This window comes from Toxotes jaculatrix, chromosome 19 (genome assembly GCF_017976425.1).
Source record: "Toxotes jaculatrix isolate fToxJac2 chromosome 19, fToxJac2.pri, whole genome shotgun sequence".
Taxonomy (NCBI): Eukaryota; Metazoa; Chordata; class Actinopteri; family Toxotidae; genus Toxotes; species Toxotes jaculatrix.
The window spans coordinates 6,888,050-6,907,882 of NC_054412.1; the positions used below are offsets into that span (position 1 = coordinate 6,888,050).

General features: G+C 40.8%; 2 protein-coding genes across 2 annotated transcripts in view; both read right to left on the reverse strand.

The window, feature by feature from the left end:
• Nucleotides 1-2,512: 2,512 nt before the first annotated feature.
• On the reverse strand, nt 2,513-9,467 carry opn8c (opsin 8, group member c). The gene is made up of 4 exons (XM_041064026.1): nt 9,236-9,467; nt 6,892-7,185; nt 5,693-6,024; nt 2,513-4,249 (listed from the first exon to the last, which is right to left on the reverse strand). The coding sequence occupies exons 1-4, from the start codon at nt 9,336-9,338 to the stop codon at nt 3,785-3,787; spliced, it is 1,194 nt and encodes a 397-aa protein (XP_040919960.1). The 5' UTR covers nt 9,339-9,467; the 3' UTR covers nt 2,513-3,784.
• A 1,353-nt stretch (nt 9,468-10,820) lies between these two features.
• Nucleotides 10,821-19,833, reverse strand: part of ppp2r5a (protein phosphatase 2, regulatory subunit B', alpha isoform) — a 31,079-nt gene continuing 22,066 nt past the window's right edge. Inside the window, exons 5-13 of the mRNA XM_041064025.1 lie at nt 17,336-17,466; nt 16,704-16,763; nt 16,260-16,368; nt 15,257-15,310; nt 15,043-15,093; nt 14,825-14,944; nt 14,260-14,387; nt 13,491-13,592; nt 10,821-12,978 (exon numbers count right to left, since the gene is read on the reverse strand). Of these exons, the coding sequence (XP_040919959.1) occupies nt 12,711-12,978; nt 13,491-13,592; nt 14,260-14,387; nt 14,825-14,944; nt 15,043-15,093; nt 15,257-15,310; nt 16,260-16,368; nt 16,704-16,763; nt 17,336-17,466 (1,023 nt within the window). The 3' untranslated portion in view covers nt 10,821-12,710. The remainder of the gene's footprint in view (nt 12,979-13,490; nt 13,593-14,259; nt 14,388-14,824; nt 14,945-15,042; nt 15,094-15,256; nt 15,311-16,259; nt 16,369-16,703; nt 16,764-17,335; nt 17,467-19,833) is intronic.

Sequence of the window (19,833 nt, forward strand, 5' to 3'; positions counted from 1 at the left end):
ATTCTTTGGTGTATCACAGTATAGATGTATGCCAGCTGTGATGAGTCACACAAAGACATTATTCATATCTAATTACTCTGGTGATTCAGTTCTGAGGACGGATTTCACACATAATCACATGGGGTGACATATAATCACAGCTTGCAGAGTGACCACAGGTCCTGGCAGTTCATTACCATTATGTCTTTTCATTTAGGCGAACCAGCTCTCCAAGTGGAGTGTTCAAGATTTTCATATACAGAAATTTCCTCCAAGTGCGAGACCGCACGCGATTTAACTCTCCCCCGGATTTTAGATCATTTTTGCACAGGATGAAAAGGCGTAATTAAAGGCTGAACTGCAGACCGCAGAGTTAACCTGACATTTCCTTTTCTTCGTCAAAATAATCACGAACGTCCTGCTCAGGTTTTATTTTTCCAAATCCCAGCTTCATTCGCACCACATAGATCAAAGGCTGCCTCCAGTCTACATATACAGGTATCAGACACACATAGGAGGACTGACTTATAGTCATCCCTCAGAGGCTTAGACACACTATAATCCCAACCTTAAAGCTGCACTAATCAATATTTATATATTAACAATGGATCTTGTGATTACATGTAATGTAAGGCCAGGAAACTAGGAAACAACTTAAACACGAACATAAACTCAGAGGCAATATGGGCTCTACCTGTACGACAACAGCAACACAGGCAGTCCATGGGGAAAATGAGGAGCAAACACAGGAACAAAGACAGGCAGAGCTACAGGCACAAACACCAGGGAAGCCAACAGACTCAGACACGAACACAGACAGACAGAGGATCAACAAGACTTAAATGTACTGGGACTAATTGACAACAGGTGACACAAATCAGGGCGCAGCAAATAATTAACAAAGGTGGGAAACCAGCAACCTGGATAATGTGAAAACCCAAAACTACAAATCAAATACACAACGCTAATTTACTAAAAGGTATTAAAGCCTTTAGTGTTTCTGCAGCAAATCACAGGTGAAAGACTCACATTTTTGTCTGTAGGAAATTCAGAGTCTCCATTTCGGCAACTATCTGGACTAAAATGTGTAAACTCCAGAGATCACTTGTCAGCAGGGGGACATTCAAACAAACAAACAGCACTTTTACCCTTTTGTTATTAGTGTTTTGAGTTGGCCCTGGTCCTGGAGGACTCCATTTGTCCTGTTTAGAAAAGTTAATGTCTTCCATCCAGTCGTCAAAAGCTCAGCATGGAGCCAATTCAGAGTAGGTCGCTGTTTTCATGACTGGTTTGATCTTGGCGGTCCGTTGGAGTGGCAGTGATGGGCTTCGCTTATTCTACGGACGTATTCAATTATTGTCACTACTACAGTTGATGCCATTTCATATATATTTTCTTTGACAGATCTATTTTTGATGCAGGTTTCCATTTTCTGGAGGTGTGTGCAAGTGTGCATTTTGACTGGCAGTGAAAGCAATTAAGCTTCCACAGACCGATGTGCCTCTTTGTGAAGCTTTGCCCATGCCCAGATGCAGCTTTTGCTTTCCAAGATTAAATGTTTGAACACATTATCCTGAGCAGAGCACTGCTTTTGATAGCTTACTACCAGTCCTGTGCTTTTAAAACCATTTGTTGAGTGTCACTGCAGTAAATTCCTGATGAAACCCTGTGGTGAGCTCACAAAGGGGAATACAATTAAGTCTTGAAGAGGATTTGGACGATGGAGGAAACACTGCGTTGCTTTGATGCTTTGCTCATCAATGCAGCCTTTTGTCAAGAGGTTACATAATCAGTAGCACATACACAAAACCTGGCTAAACATTCTCACCGCTCATTTTTTAAAGGCTTTCTACAGGAACAGTCTGACACAGCGTTTACAACCAGCACTTTAATCTGGTTGCTTTGGTACCATGAAATCGAAATGTTACTCTCTTTGTCATGTTTCTGGATTCAGCCCGTTTGTTTTGTCTGCATGTAACTGCCTCATTTATGGGGGTTTTGTGGATGGACACTCTGGAGGTGTGTGCACATTAAACAAAGCCTGCTGGAGAAACTCCCTGATTGGCAGACCTGCAAATTGATCATACCTGACCCACTAGTTATTATAAAAGCATTGATTACAGCAGGTTTAAATCAGCAACTGTCATCAAGAATACAAGAGGGGTGGCTCTTTAAAAATGGCTGTGTGGCAAATTACAGCCCTGTATTGATGATGCAATCTTTCCTCTTCAGAACCCATGAACACACTGTAGATGTTTACTTTCTGCCAAGAGCAGAGCACAAAGAGCTGTTTAAACCTTGAGAGTGCCATAAAAATGAATCGATCCACATTAACATGCATGAAGCAGTTGAAGAGCATGAAGCTGATTCTGCTCTGTGGGGGAATTTTATTTCCGTGGATTTATGCAGCTGTTGAATCACCAGAGAATTAGACGATGGTCCGAATAGAAATATGAGAATATTAACAATCACAGAAGATTAGTATGCAAGATTTCTTCATTTCAAACTGTTTATTCTTCTCAGTTAATCCATCCATAGATCTGATGCTGCAGGATGATTGTTTTTCATCAGTTTTGTCCACACAGGATTTTTCATTTCTGTATATTGTACAAACACATTTCTAATATTATTTCAAAGTCACAAAAGAAATCTGAGTGTCAGAAAAATTATTTAGGGCGGCTTTAGAACACAAAGGAGAGGAAATATGACAACAAGGATAAATTCACAGCCCAGTTATTCTAAAATCTAAAAACAGTTAATATCTAAAAACAGACAGACAGTCATTATTACAAACAGGGACTGGAAAAACAGAGCCACCACCCTGTACATAATATTACAAATACTGTACAAATGTGGAGTTCAAACAGTTCACCCTCGCACACATAAACACACGCACTGAACCTGTGTAATTGCAGAGGAGTTAATTGCATCATAGCTTTGAGCTGGATTCATTCCTGGGTTTTTTTATGTCTGTGTGTTCAGTAGCTGAGGCAGTTAACAGAGAGTACAAACACTCTCATAGTTGATCTGCTGAACGTAGAAAAGGCAACTGCAGGCTGAAATTACGACAACAACAACAAAACCCATTAAGGGAATGGAAATTCACACAGATATGATAAAACACAGTGTGTGGTTTTATTTAAAATGAGTCTAATTCTGTAATCTTCTGGTCCCTTTGCTGATTTACTAATACTTCTTTAATAACACAGAACAATTGTACAGACAGTACAATTCACAGTAATTTACTGACAGCACAAACACAGAACAGCATAAATACTGCATAAACCTGAATGATCAATTCCAAAATAGAACCTTTGTCTGGCCATGATTACGTCACATGAGATAGTTGGTAGAAATAAGAACGATTACCACATTCACGCCACCTGTGCGATTAAAGAGTTGTGAGGATTATACTGTGCGTTGACAATATAACACCACATCCATTAAACATGAATTCATTTACACAGCACCAACAGCAAAGCTTTATTTATGATGCACAGTTGCATTGGTTTGCATGTACTTTTTACTTATGAGGAGTATAAATGATCTAAAGCTTTAGCAGGATGCAGGCTGCTGAGCAGACTCACTGGGAGCTGGAGTTGGCTGCTAATTCTCCCAGATGCATCAAATCCAGACAGAAACTCTTATTTATCAGCTTGTTCATTTACAAAATCAGCAACATGGACTCTGGTTAATTTCTGAGAGTCTTCAGTGAAACGGTACAGTGTTTGGTTGACAGCTTTCCACAGGTTAACCCTTAAATCACAGATTCTTGTCTCTGCATAAACAGTGTAATAGACAGAGCTCATATAGAGACAGGTAGGGAGCCTTTGGCAGGTTTATTTTCTAAGATGGCCTGGGTATTCTTTGATGTAGACCCCCAGCAGGTGTACACCGGCCTGCCGTGGACACGTTTGCCACTGGTGTGTGTTACTTTCCCTTTGCTCTTGCGGATGCACCCTATTTCCTGGAGCTGAATTTGGATGGGGTACAGGGCTTGATGGCCCGCAGTGGTGTGGGCCCCGACTCGGTTTCCGGCCAGCTTGGGGCAGAATGAGAGGAGCAGGCAGCGCAGCTCCCGCTGGAAAGTCTTGTTAAAGTAGAAGTAGATGAATGGGTTGTAAATGTGGGAGCTTTTGGCGAAGAGGGCGGGGAAAACAAAGCCCTCGGGAGCCATGTAGCAGTGCTCCTTGTGGAAAATGAAGAGGAAGGACACGACAGCGTACGGGGCCCAGGCTATCACAAAACCCAAGCTGATACAGAAAAACATCTGGAGGAGGAAGTGACAGATTGCAGAGAGTTACTTATTGTGCTGGAAAGGCATGAATCATTTCTTATGTAGCGTACTAGTGACAGAGAAGTGTAATTACATACATCATGTTTCCTCAGAGACCGTTCTCTTTAGAAAAACATCAGCAATGGGCACATGGTCAATGTCTTCCTGTCAAGTAATCTCTTATGGTCATGTGAATAATGACTGTCCTCTCCAGAAAAATGACAGCATTAGTCATGTTCACACTTACTTAAAATGACATGTTTATTTTCAGAGGCAAAGCACCAAATGTTATGTTGTATGGCTCTGAAAAACACCTGGAAGACATGTCCGCCTTTGTCACAACAGCTAACAAGGTTAAGAAGCAATCTCCTCTAAATGTCACCATTGGATTGTGGAAACTCCTCCTCCAGCACAACACTTTGCTTGTCGCTTACATACTATAAACTAATTTACATAAAAAAACAGTTTATAATTGAGACATGTGAGGAAGAGATACTGCATGATGGTTATTGTAGATCGCCACGTGATCAGCTATTAGAGCAGCAGCTAAAGTATTTGAAAACCCACAGACATGACACTCATTTTTTTAGATTCGGTTAGCCTTACACTTTCTGAGGATATCATTGTCTCCAGTGTCTTTAATTTGGTCTTCTCCAATGTTTCGGTATTAGCATTTCCTCAGTTCAGCTCGTGTGTTTTGAGTTATTCATATTAAAATGTGAAAGTGAAAGAAGGTCCACCACGTGTCTGTCTGGTAAACAAGCCACGTGTGATCCTTGAGAGCTTTGCTAATGAGCCCTCTTTGTAATGTGAATGAAAGCAACCAAATACAAACACGCATCCTTTCCTTGACAACTCAGGCAACAGAAGGTAAACTGAAGATGCGATCGCACCAAACACAATGAATGTGAAAGTGCAGATGGAGACATGGATGAGTGACAAGGGAAGAACTTACAATAATGACTAGAAAAACAAAACAAATGCAGATGCTTCCACAAACGACGTGTGGCTTCACTGAATGCCTGATGAAGCCTGAAAATAATGAGAATCATATGCTATGGTCTTCATATTAACGAGAGATGTCATGTCAGACAGCACTCTCCACCACCATCACCAAAATACCAAATGAAGCACCTTAAAATTGGACTGAATTACACTTGAGTGGATGTATTTCGTTTACTTACAAGAATATAATAGTACTGGGCTACTCAGAAACATATACATTTGCTTATGCCATTTGAAATTACTTGGATTTTTTTTATGTCCACAGGTTTTCAACACACCACTGAACTCTACACGTGAGTGGACAGAGGAGAGTGTCAGTATCCCAGCCTCACTTTTAACACTGAAGAAAATGTCTAAACACGGTGAGTATGAGGGACAATGTGAGGAGTCTGACACACAGTAACTGGCTTGCTTTTCCACCACAGCACTCACCATGGACAGCCGTTTCTCAGCGTGCCTCAGGTTGCTGCGGATGCCCCGTGCAGACAGAGAGTAGGAGAAGCGGGACACCTTGTAGAGGATCTGACACTGGGACACCACGATGAGGAGGACAGGAACCAGCGTGAAGCAGGTGAAGGAGCAGATGACGTAGAAAGCGTCCTTCTTTGAGGTATGGTAACCCCTCCAGGCGATGGTGCAGGATACCCCGTAAGGCTCAGGGACGTACTCGCCCCAGCCGAACAGAGGGAAGCTGGACCACACAGCAGCGACCAGCCAGATGGTGCAGCACGTGATCCAGATGTTGGCTCCTTCCAGCCACCCAGCTGTAAAGAGAGAGTGAAATCAATAAGGAATCGTGTGTCTAATGTTTTTCATTTTAAATAATTAATTAAGAAAGTCTTTTATATGGTTTCTAAATATAACACTTATAGAAAACCAAAGTCTGATGTTCTTCAGTTCTTAATAAAAGATGACACTTCATCAGTTCTGCACATCCAGCTCTGTTTGTCATGAAAAGCATCATTAATGTGGCCACTGTCACACTGAAAGGAGAACACTCTTACAACATCTGCGTCTTCTTGTCACCTTTTGTGAGAGCCATTTTAAAAGCAGCCACTGAAGCATAAAGCAGCAATGTACTCAGATGTTATTTCTGACATCGTGACAGAAGAAACAGAAACAGAAAGACATCTGCACATACGAACTGTGAAATGTGCTCCGCCTGTCCACTGTGACAAAACACAAATGCAGATGAACCATGTTATAACTGCAAATTGTGAAAACTTTGAGCTTGTTTGGGTTCATTTCAAACACTCTGTCTTCAGTCTCATGTTTGTTTGGTTTTCTAGTCAAGTTGGTAGAAAAGGTTATGTCATGCACTTTGCTTTACTTTGCTGCATCTACACACAATAGATCTGGTATTGAGCATGAGGGGCTTTCTGAAAATCTTTAGATGAGGATTATTTGATTTATAACTTCCAATAAAAAATGCAGCTGTCCTAAAGAATCAAAGCCTTTTATCTTTCCTGTCCTTTCATCTGTTTATTACCCCTTTGTCAACATCCCTTCGACTACCATCAAAGTCCTTTCGAACAAGAGGTGAAACGTCTTCAAGCAAGTGAAACGTCTTCAAGCAAGTCCAGCTGCCTTCATATAGCTCTTAGAAATATCATGACCTGGACTCCCCTCACCGTAAACCAAGCTGTAGCAAGTCTTCAGGTAGCGGATGATGCTGATGGCGGTGATGGTGAACATGCCGCACAGTCCGAAGACGTAGCAGCCAAAGCCGTAGTAAACACACGTGATGTTTTCTCCCACCCACGCGTGGCGGAAAGAGGACAGGATGGAGAGCGGGTAGAAACAGATGCAGCAAAGGAAGTCGACCACGGCCAGGTTGACACACAGCAGCTCCGAGCCCACCATCTTCTTCCTCCTGCGGTAACAGATCACCAGGACCAGCCCATTGCCCAGAACAGAGAGCAGAACTGCAGAGAAGGAAAACAGGGAAACAAGCATTTCTTTTTGTTTCAGAATTAATGCTGCAACTGACTGTAAACGCAAGAGAGTAAGAGAGGGATTCTACAAATATTCAAATTTGTCATTCTCTTCCAATTCATCCTGGACCAATACATTAGAAGTCTGAGTGTCTTACACACCATGTTTCAAAGCTTTTGAGGGTCTTTCTATATTTTGGGGACACTAATTAACATAATACATTCCCTATCCTCCTTAAAACCCATTCTTAACCCTGAAACAGCCATTTCAAGTTGTGAGGATTGACCAAAATGTCCTTACAATAGTAGTTTCAAACTACAATTTGTCCACACAAAGACTGAAAGACGTCCTCCTGAGTTCATCTGTGCTGAAAATATTCCTGTACAGAAGAAAAATTGGAAACACTGTGAAATGGGATCTCCTGCTGAACAGCCATTCTTCTTTATTAATCAATTGCTGTGGAGGTTCCTATGCTTCATATGGGACAATTTTTACTTCTTTCTTTTCTTCATGTTTGCTGCTATCATTCTTATTTACATGCCATGTTGATATCCCTTGTCTGATACAAAGGTCATGCTGCCATTCTTCTATGCATATACTCAGAGGCACCTTCTTTGATTTTCCTACTTCCTATTTTTATCTTTATATATTTTTTTTTCTTTTCTTTTTTTGTATTTATTACACACAAGCACCTTAGAGGGAAGTGACACTGTAATTTCGTTGGACATTGTTCAATGACAATTAAGGCCATTCTATTCTATGCTGATTACCACCATGCCTCACAATATAAAATAATTGCATGGCGCTACTATGAGTAAGGGATCACACAGCTCAGAATAATGCCTGCAGCTACCCCAGGCAGGAGAAGTCTGACTCTGTAGGAAACGTTGATGTACTGTATAAATTCATTTCAGTGAAAAATAAAATGTATTTTTAGACGTGTAGTACTTATTTAAGGTTAGGGAACCTTCACGGTTACAATAACAAACATGGTTAAAGTTATGGGAAGTTATTTAAAAAAAAAAAAAAAAAAAAAAAATCCATCCAACCCAACCTCTAACAACTTCTGTAACAGCGTCACACGACTTCCTCTTTTGCTTTTGTCATTATTACTACGGCCGGTAGAGGGCTTCGTCTCTCCAACGCAAACCTATGTTTTTAGTGCATTTGCTGAAACGACTGATGCTGGCATTATTCTTGGGGAGACTTCTTTCTTCTTTCCGCTAACATCGCTCACGCAGGAGCAAACAGATGGTATATGAGGGACGGACTCAAAATAAACTACAGCGCCCATGTTCTTCCTGGAGAAGCAACACAAAGTGTCGTTCAGATGTGTGTTTTATAGTTTTTGGGCGACGGTGGAACTCTGTGTCAGAGGACTCAGATATATCAGGGTTGGATAAACGAAAACGTGAATGAAAACGTGAAGCGGAAGCTTCAGTGGACGACATGATTTTTGCGCTTTGCTACGATGCAGCAGCCTTTTTTTCCTTTTTTTTTTAAGTGTTTTGTAAACACTCCCTGTATTTATGTATTTTAAAATCCACAGTAAAAAAAATTTAACTGGCTTTTTAAGACACAGGCAGTAGGCAGGACAACTATTTTTGCATATTAACACCCTGAACATGCCGGTGACACACACACCTGAGTCTAATTACTCCTGCTTTAGTCTAATGACTGACTTTGTTCACCTTTAGATAAACAAAGAATAACATGTACATCTTGATAAATGGAAAACTTTCATCAACGTTGGGAGGTATTGAGCAGGGAATTTTACAAACTGACAGACTTCAATTAAATTAGTTTAAAAGGTTAAGAAGTAAAAATAATCAAATCCCAAAGAAGACAAGCTGATAGAATAAAGGGGGGGAAAGTTCATGTGAAGAGTTTCAAAGTCATACTTTAGCTGGTTTATTTCTTACATTTCAATAAACTGACATTTCTCTGCTGTTATCGCTTTTACCAGTATAGTCTATGAGCCGCCGCTAGCTTTTCAAGGACGGCGGTTAAAATGAGGGGAGAGCAGGTAAACGCACATACCGACGGAGAGGATGGCCAGTCCCACACATATGTCAGCGGCAGGTGTCAGTTTGGAGGTGAACGCAGAGATGGTCCAGTTGTCATCAGAGCAGTTCAGAGGCATTGGTTGCTGCTGTCCGAGGGTTGTTGCGGCTTAAAACTCCGGACTTGTGCACCACAAAGCGCGGCGCGCGCACGGAGGCTGACTTTCTTTTTATGCTGGCAGGTGTGTCACCATGGTAACCGCTCTGCCCCGTTCTAAACGTCTGTGGTGCGATCTGATCCAGCTCAGCGCTCTTCCAGCGGGTACGGAGGCCCAGAGGTGACAAATGCAACTGAAACATCACGTTGATTGATTGAACCCACTACTACGGAACACGCTACTGAACCCTCATATAACAACAACAAAAAAAGGACAATGGACTATGAAATACTTTTCATCCAAATCACACAGGTGACACGTTCTCCTCTCCTCAGGGACTGAATGGAAGCTTCCAGACTTTCCCACTTGCCGTGTGAACCTGTCACTGTGGAAAACCAATGCTCAAGACTGTAAGGACGTTTTAAATAAATAAATAAATAAATAAAAGGGAACCCAGAGCACATATGCGGATAAGCACATAACAGGACCACCTGGAGTCCTTAGCTTTCAGGAACTTGACATTAAATACCTGTTTGAAATAAGGCAATAATTACATTTCTCAACAGCTGTGCGTTAATACTGATGGAAAAAATGTCACAGAAAACAATCGGTCACTCACAGGGGCCATTAACCTGAAGAATGCCTGCTGTTACTTTTGACATCTCAAGTACATTTTGCTCATAATACTTATGCACTTTTACTTTAGTAGGATATTAACTGAACACTAGTAATGGAGTATTTATAATCCACACATTCCTTCTTGTATTGCTTCTTTTACGATGTGTAATATAACTTATTCCCTCCATGGCTTTAGATCACAACCTGTAAACTGAACTTCAGGCCCTCATACATCTGAAAGAGAATGCAGAGGACATGTTCTCAATGGCAGCTACAGCCTTGAGTGTATGAATTGTACTCATTGTTCTCAATATGTACTCATTTCCTACATTGTTTGACTTCATCCATGAGTGATGCAGTTACAAAACATCAGCATATAGACTACAATATAGTTATGTAACAGTAGCTAGAACAGAACTATATGTGTATGTCCCACGAGGGAAGCCTGAAGGCTTTTAACGCTTTTATCTGTCAGACCGCACTGACCTCCCATGAGTGAACTGAACATGAGTTCATTTTCAACTGGACAAAACCTCCATAAACATGGACCTTTTGGGCACTGACATGTAAAAGGCACCCACACCCCTCCCACACAGGAGCAAGGTGCCCAGACTGAAAGAGTCTGGTGCTGTTTGTATGTGTCTTGTTTCTCCTGCTCCTCCTTGATATACATGAGAGAACCTGAATAAATAAAAATTATATATACACATTGCAAAATAATAACTATTTAAAGAAATGTAATTTGTTACATGAAGTGACCAACAAAAACCATTCTTTACTATGGCCAAGCGCTCTATGCTGCTGAAAGGCAGGAGAAACAAGCTTGCACTTGCACCACCTGTTGACCTTCATGATGTACTGCAGCTGAACACAAACACTGGTGGAGAAAAAAAAACATTTTTACATTTCGAGTAGAAAGATAAAGTAGACTTTATTTGATGGTGAAACCTAAATAAGATCTGCGATTAGAAAACAGGTTCCCCACGCAGCTTCTTTTTTTTTTTTTTTTTTTTTTTTTACGTCACAGAGGCTGGAATGCTGTACTGACACAGAAAGGCATCAGAAAAGACTGGACCTAAAATAGGAACTTAAAAACAAGCGAGCAGACACTCAGGTTCAGAGGGAATACCATTCAGTTAAAAAAAGAAAACTCTCAGAGGTCATTCCTATGATCTGTGGCAGTCAGATTAAGTTAATAAGCACATTTAACCACTCAAAACATCAGAAAATGGAGTGTTGAAGCAAATGCAAGGTTATAAAGTCTGGAGAACGGGAGGCAATGATGGTAAGGATTACAATCCTGTGGGATTTTCTGGTGTGTTGATTTTCCTCGATATCACTACGTCATAATGAGCCTTGTTTGGATTTCAAAGATAGACAAAATGAGCCTCCGGTGTATTGTTCAAAAAAAGGAAAAAAAAAACAAACAGGTAAGAGTGGTGGTAAGAGCGTCTTTGCTTTTCAGCTTTGAGAGAGAAACATTTATACTCCTATAAGCACTGACTGCACTTTCATAGACCACAGAAACATTACACTGTACATTAAATCTTAAACTGAGTGGCATGTCCCTTTAAGTAGCCTCCAAACTAGCATATCATCAAATGTACAAGTACAAGTACATCCTGCATCATAATCCATCTGCAAAATGAAACATTCAAAAATATTTGCCTGGTCAATACTCTGGAAAAATATAGTACTGTAGGTCTGTGAATGTATTTTTATTTTATTTTTTTTTAAATTTACAAATAGCAGTTGCTTTGGGAAACATTTGCTTTCTTCAGAGAGGGCGGTGTCAACCTTCTCATCTAACTCTCAGCAAGAAAGCAAAGAAATGTATGTCTGAAAATGTTAAACTGTTCCTTTAATTCAAGTCAGGCTAAAAAAACATTTCATTATTTGAGAGCCCTCTCAATACTTTAGTGTGATTAATCTCATCAACGCAGGTGTTGTGTTACAACTATTAGCTTCGTGTCTTCACCCATATACCCAGATTAACAAAAAAAAAAAAAAAAATTACCAACACCCGACACAAAAATAATCTGACAAATATGACACTTTATAATGGTGAACCACACCTGGGATTATTTTTCTTTAAGAATGAACTTATTTGGCCATGCACCTCCAGTTCACCTCTAACACCAGAGACCTGTCCTCTAGCTTCTTCTGCTCCTGACATCAGCCCTTTTCTATACATTAATGGACTCTTAATGTCTAATCATGGGTCTGGTCCCATTTGCCACGAATCCTCCCAAAGTCTGCAGTTCCCTTCTTCCTTAAGGTTTTGCACCCAAGTGTTGGCAGCAACAAGGAAAAGCACATTAAAAAATAGACATCTTTAAATAGCTATTCAGCTTGTCTAAGTGCAGCACGATCGGAAACATTAAATTCAAGTCATCATTATTTTCTCCCCTCCCATGTATCATACAATGAATATAACAAATAAAATCATTTTCAGTTAAGAAACTAAATGTGAAAGGATAAATCTTTGATCAGACAAATAAACAATATACTGCAGCCACACTGTAACATCCAAAAATAGTCTTAAGTTGAAATATATATATATATATATATATTTTTTTTCTGCCGAAGAAATGCTGGCGTTCTAAGTCACTCTAAGTAGATGTAATATACTGCTGAGGTGTAATTTGTATTTTTCCATCTCCGTTAATCCTCCCCTGACGGTCCTGAACACGGTGTCAAACCGTTATGGAATAAAAAACAAACCGACATCCGCTGTCATTTGGCACATGGGGTGCTCTCACTGGCTGCCACGCTGACGTCAGGCTCTTCTGTGGTGACAGCAGTAGCAGAATCAACGCTCTTGTCCTGGTTGTCATTGTTATTGTTATTACTGTTGTTGTTGTTGTTGTTGTTGTTGTTATTGTTGTTGTTCTGGACACTCGGGAGCCCGTGGCTGTTGTTCTGGACCAGAGCAGCGTCGCTGAGCCTCAACTCCTCCAGCTTCTTCCACAGCTCGTCCCTCTCCTGCTCCTTCTTCTTCTCCCTGGGAGGACAACATTTAAACACTGTTACTTGGGCGCATTAAAAAAATAACTAGCAGCAATTGAAACATAAATAGGACATGACACAAATTCTTTTGTCATGTTTTTAAACACCATCATTAAGCCATAATTAAGGGTACAAGTAAAAGTGTTTTCTGTAAACATGACTGCAAAATGTTGGACCTGATCCAAAATGGACCAGAGGAAAATGCACCAAAAGACCTGATGCATCACCGATTAAGAAGCAGCTGTGATCAAAAAGAGCAGAAACATAATACTAATGTCCAAAGATGGTTAAAAAAACAAAACAAAGGTACTTTATAAAGACATTAGTTTGGTTGTGTACTCAGCTGCCAAACTTGGATGTAGCTAAAAAAAAAACCCTTTACATGAAAACCGATGCCAGATACTTTTTCAGACTAATTTAATGGTTTCAGGGGGAGTGACCGAAAGTGGCCCAGCAGATGGCAATTTCCAGTGCATGTTTCATACTCTGCAAGTGTCTGTTACTCACCGTTGCCTGTCTGCTTTATAGGAGGAAGTCAACTCATCAAACAGAGTGCAGTTCATCTCCATCAACGTCTTCAGCACGTTGTAGACCAGAGCTACGATCGTCCTGCAGCACAGCAAAGAGACGTCGGCATCAGAAACACGACCGTGAAGCATAACTCCTGTGCTGGTTAACAGTGGGCATTTCACTTCCCTTCCAAAAAAGTAGTTCCAGTGTCTCTATTTTTGCTAACAGTGATTAATTAAGCTGAGAGGAACTGATGTTTTCATATCAACATGCAGCACATACCTTCAAAGAACTCTCCATACACAATAACTAACGAGCAGTTACAAGAAACCCAGAGTAATATCGAAAATAAATGCAGAGGTTTCTCCTACTCTCACATCCAAGAACTAGAACTGACGACAAGAGACGTGTCACCATGGTGCCGTCTATACATCTGTCTGTGACGCGCACGTGTAAACACAAGCTTAAAGCCAGCACATGATCGTAGCGTCATACAGACACAGCAGGTTTCTGTGCAATGACGTTGATCCTTGACCTTTGGGAACAATGTATATAATCAAAACTGAACAGGGCAGCTTGCTAATGGTTCGCAGATGTGTGAGAGAGCTGAATCAGTAGCAAACAGGCCTTTGAACTCAGATTATCTTTATGATACGACAGGTTTTCTGGACCTGAATACCTCAATAAGAGCTACCATTTAGCTCAGCGAGTGTTTTACTGTGTGTGAATGACTCTGAAATTAGTCAGGCTGCTTCCGAATACATACGGATTCCAGTGCTCTTTGGAGATCCTGTACAGGCTACCGAACATGATGGGAAGGATCTTGTCGATGTTCTCCTCGATGAGGCTGAGAATGTACTCGTTGTTCCAGAAGTACAGCGCTCGCTCTGCTACCTGTGAGGACGGAGACAGAAAAGCAGAAAGACTTCAGTCCAAAAGTAAGGACTGCGCTGGTTAATGATACAAGGACAAACTCCTATTTTAGATCTTGTTTAAATGTGATGAAAAATTTTAAAGTCACATGTCATGCATGAATAACCACTAGGGTCACTTAAACTTAAAAGTTACCACAGCTTGCACAAAGTAAAAATATAATCACTCAACTGAAGCAGTGAAAGAGTCCCTTTTGACAATGCCACTTTTTCTTCTCACCGTGTGGGACAATAAGCTCAACCACAACCACAGGAGTGATTAGTTCGTTAGGCAGTTAAGCTGCTGGTATACTCTGCATGTGTGGTGTCAGAGGAAAACCCCAGGGAACCTAATGAAACCACCAAAGGTTTTAAAATGTTTTACACTGTCTGCGTGTTCCTGTACGTTTGTGCGTTTACCTGAAAGTGTGGGTTAGCCACACATTTGGAGATCTGTTTGAACAATGGCTCCTGGATTTTCTTGAATTGCGTTGGCTCAATGACATCCAGAATCTCCTCAATTTCACCGAGGAACATCACCTAATTTTGAAAAGAGGTGAAGAGTATGAAGCAGAACATTAAAATCTGTTTGAAACCTGTTACAAGGGTATGGTGTGATCTGCAGACATGCAGAATACCTCCTTCTGGCTGCAGGTTTTAGGCCAAAACTTCAGCAGCCCGCGGATCACCTGCATAGATAAAAGAGAATTTCTTGAGAATTTCTCTCTAATGTGAAAAACAGAAACACTGTGGTTGATCGCACCCACTACAAATTTCTCCACAGTGTAGACTAATTTAGGGCTTGAGGCTTTTTGCTTTGAGTGGGAGGAATGAATAAAAAAAAAAAAGTACCGGTTCAGTGAGCGAAGGATCCTTCTCCAGGAACTGGACCACACAGTAGGCCAACTGAGTGACACAAAAGAAAACACAGAAAAGTTCAGACGATACTGAAAAATAATGTCAACCTGATAACACCACATTATAATGAAGACTATCTGACTGTCAAGATTTCAGTAGTTACAGCAGATACAGGCCTCTGAGGTGAAAACATACAGTCCAGACCATAAGCATTTGCTGGGTGTCGTCTCAACGTTAGTTCATGCACAAAAGAAAATTGCAAACAGTCAGGCAGACCGGGGAGCACGAGTCCTGTGGATGACCGGAAAATTAAACGCATGAAGAAAAAAAAAACTCCCTTTCATGACTGTACAGCACGTCAGTGATGTAGGCGTACATGTTTCCAAGTCAAAGGCAAAGAGAAGGCTCCATGAACATAACGTCAGAGGATTCGCCACATGAAGCAATACGACAGTGGCAGTTTTCAAAAACGCTAAACGAAACCAGTAAATCAAACTCAATGAAAATGACCAAAAGAGAAATATGTGGAGGAAGAAAAAAGGAACAGCTCGTGACCCAAAGCCTGGCACACCAGCATTTACTGATGATTTCACTGGTGGTGGAAGTAACACGATAAAGGCAGATGTCTACAGGAGCGGTGTGCAATCGAAAGAGCTTTTCAGGGTGAAGAGGTGGAATATCTTTGATTGTCCGCAAGTCAGTCACCTGATCTCAAACCGAATGAGCAGCATTCTATTTGCTGAGCACCAGACTAAAGACAAAGACAAACACTGCAACAGGCTGAAGAGATGAAGGAAGCTGCAGTGAAAAAATCATTTTCATTTCAAAGCCACTAGACGGTGCTATACCACTGAGATTACATCATGACAGGGTTTAATCCTGCTAAGACAATCCCTAACAACAGTTATTACAAATTATATCAAATGTTTTGTGTTTTCTGTTTTGAATTAACGAAATCTTCTATAACAGACGTAACAGCAAAGAGAGTTTTTCCTACCTGTGCATGGAAAAGGGCCAGACCTTTAGCTGTGTGTAACGGGATGAGCACCTTCATCAGGAACTGTTTGTGCTCTGCCTTCAGAGGTAACGCAAACCCATTGATGATACTGTAAACAACGAAACAACAGAACGACGTCAGATTACTGGACAGAACGGCAGCAGCACAAACCGAATGCTGCAGGATCAGAGCTGTGACTATCCAGTTCCTGAAGAGGAAGAGAAATATGAAGGGAATTCAGAGCAATAACACGACAGAAGAGAAGAGGCCTGAGGGAACTTTTACTTTGGGGATGCAAGAGAGCAAAAGTCCTCCCCGTCAACGAACACATGACATTCTGCACAAGCCAGTTTAAAACCAGAGAAATTCCTGGGCATTAATCCTTAAAGCTCCAGTCTACATGGTGACCAACTGTACGTCACCTGACCTTACGCCATTACTCACCTTCCCAGGATTTCTAGCAGCTCAGCAACTCCGTTGAAGTGCTCAGTTTCATAGATGAACCTGCAACAGCAAAGAAAAACAAAAAAAAAAACAAAAAAAAAACATTGACAACAGAAATTATGAAACACATCACACCTCTAAAATCAGACCACACTGATCAGAACAATTGATTCAGTCTGCTCCCATTACTGTGTTCTTTTGCATTGCTCACCTCCTCTGTTTGGAAACCCATTTCCATGTGGCTGTGCACCCATGGTATGTACAGACAGAGCCTGACAACTGTGGCACTATTTTTATCCTCAGTGGCAGATGGTCAAAGTGGGTGCACCCGTTTTGCCACCTTGCCTGTTGGAAACGACATCAAGTGTCCCCTGTTTCAATCATCTAAAGCCCCGTTGTCACGCAGCAACAGGAGCCGTAAAGATTCAACACGCTGCTGTTTGGAACCTGATTGCCTCCATCTGCACTTATTTTTCTGCTTCCTTTCTGTTTGTGAGAGGTGGGATGGATCCGTCTGGGTCTCGCAATGTGATGATGTGTTTAAAGAAATAATTTCTTAGATGGCTCAACGCGTCATGAGGTAAATGTTTCTGTGAATCAGAAATGAATTCTCAATTCTAGATTTTGCTCACCTCAAGAAAATATTGTTGATCTGCTTCCTGATGAAGGCTCGCAACCCCAGGAACTTTCCATAAATCCGATGCAGGATGGTCTTCAGGAAGTCCCTCTCCCTTGGGTCCTCACTGTCAAACAGCTCCAGCAGCTGAAAGGACAGATAAGAGGAAAAGACAAACAGGCACTCAGTTCTCAGTCCTGATTAATTTGAAAGGAATTTCAATAAAGAAAATCTTTTATCATGTGTCCGTACTGTATAGCAAATTGAACCAAGAATAAGGATGAGTTCTCGGGAGGGTTCCTTTTTTTTTTTTTTTTTTTTCTCCAACATTGCTGCGTCCTGCTCTGATTAATTAATGCAAAGCCAGTGTATGATGTGATTGATCCATCAATCACCTGCTGAGCTGGAGACAGATTTTGACACATCTTATCTCATTATCAGTGCTGTTACTCCATATGACCCATTCAATACATTTCATAAAAACGTAATCATTTCCTTTGAAGTTAGAAATTCAGGTGAGGCAGGGGGTCCTTCATTATAAAAAGCTGCGGGAAACCCTGAATACTGAATTACAGCTGGGTGTTTGGATTACACACTGTGACATTAATTTTTCCTATCTTGCCCATCCTTTGGCTAACAGTGAAGAGGACTAGACTACAAGAACCAGCAAACTAGGGAGATCTTTTCTACTAATTTAAAAACTTTTATCTAATGTTAAACCTGTAATAACTTTTTTTTTTTGGGGCCACTTCAGGAAAGCCAGAAAAAACAAAAAGAAAAGGGCAAACTTGTTGAGAATTACTTCCAAATGTGTATAAATAATTAAGTCACGTCCTACGAGCTACCAACATCGTACATACCAAACATACAGTGTTTCTGACTGCATGCTCTATAACATAAACAGATTAGAAACCTCTGGGATAAAAGAGCTATTCGCAGCAACATTTGATGAGTCATTACAATACTGTTGAGAGCAGCCAAGCCGATGCCACTGAGTTCAAAAGGAATGTTTTCAGGCTCAGATCAGTATGGCACTTATCTTCCACTAGCATGCCATCAGCACCTCAGTGACAGGGCTGACAGTCTATTTTTAAACCTGTGTATACACAGGAAAAGGGAATCATTGTGCACACATGTTCTTCTCCTGTACTATGCTGATTCACATTCATTCAGCTACATTAAACCTATTAAGCCTTGGGAGTTAAACGGTGCAACCTAGCCTGACCGCGTTGCAAATAAGCAGATCTTGTGTGGCAACTGGGGCTTTGTTCAACGTCAACACGAGGGAGACTGCTGCTTCTTCCATTTTCCTCTACCATCACCTTTAAAAGGTACTGGTGCAGACAATAGCTGCATCTTTCTCCATTACTCTCACATCACATGACTGTTACTGGTATCATAAAGAAATGTAGGTGTTGCCCGGAGCAAATTCTCTTACTGTAAATAATATCAGAAACCCTTGCTGTTCACATGAAATATTCTTGACTAGATTTATCAGCATTACACCCACTTAGAGCTCAGATGAAATAGATTTGTCATCTGACAGAAAATTAAAGGGCAGTTGTAAAAATATCTACCTCTCAGTGTTTTGGTAAAATCTGCGTCCTTGATAACCTGAGAGAAGAGATGAATTTTGACTGTTCAGACGTTCATCAATGAGGACAAAATGGGATGTAGACACTGGATCTGATTTTATTATAAAACCAAAGCTGTGTATAATTCAGAGATGCCGATTGTGCCTGAGGTGATGTCAATATTCAATCACAATAGGTCACACTAGGACTTAAGTTTCAGTCCTCGAATAACCCAGTGGTCATGGCACAGTTTTGTTTTTTTTTTCCTACCTTGAGTCAAAAAAATAAATAAAATAAAATAAAATATATACAAGGCTACATGCCCATCTGCATTTAAACTCAAGACACAATGCACAATCATGAAGGCCTTCGTGATTAAACAAACATACTCCTGGAAATCAACTGCAATCAACACACTCTCCTGTTAACCTGTTAATTTCATGCTTACAATAACAGGCTTATCCACTATGAGAACAATCAGGTCATTACCAAAATTAATTCAGTAATACCTTGACTAAACGCCTGCGTGTACTAAATTTGATTGAGATACAAGGCAGCAACTGTGTGACAACAACAAAGAAAAGGGCCTATGAATAAGGCACGACATGGTCTTACCGACTATAATGACTTTCAAGTGAAGCAGTTTTCTATTTATGTATAAAACCTCAGGCTCCCACTGACAGTGACTGGACAATGTCACGCTAAAGACTGAGGTTCATCTGTACAGCATGAAGCCTTCACACTCACCTAGTCCTAGGTAGGCTATTGCTTCGCAAGTCCATGGTGTGTTTTCCAGCTGAACAGTTCACTTACAATTAAACCGAGCCAGCAAAGCCGTATTCCACTGTCAGGTTTGGGAATACCTAAGTTTGCCCACTCCTATAAATAATTGACTGTTTATATCTTAGTTTTTTTATGAGCATCCCATTTTCTAACAAGA

Bases quoted from the DNA above. Each gene is read 5' to 3' on its own strand.
- opn8c (XM_041064026.1), bottom strand. From the start codon at position 9,338: ATGCCTCTGAACTGCTCTGATGACAACTGGACCATCTCTGCGTTCACC. The intron at 7,186-9,235 runs GTATGTGCGTTT...CCTTCTCTGCAG, and splicing joins ACTGGCCATCCTCTCCGTCG to TTCTGCTCTCTGTTCTGGGC. The intron at 6,025-6,891 runs GTGAGGGGAGTC...CTCTCTTTACAG, and splicing joins TTGCTACAGCTTGGTTTACG to CTGGGTGGCTGGAAGGAGCC.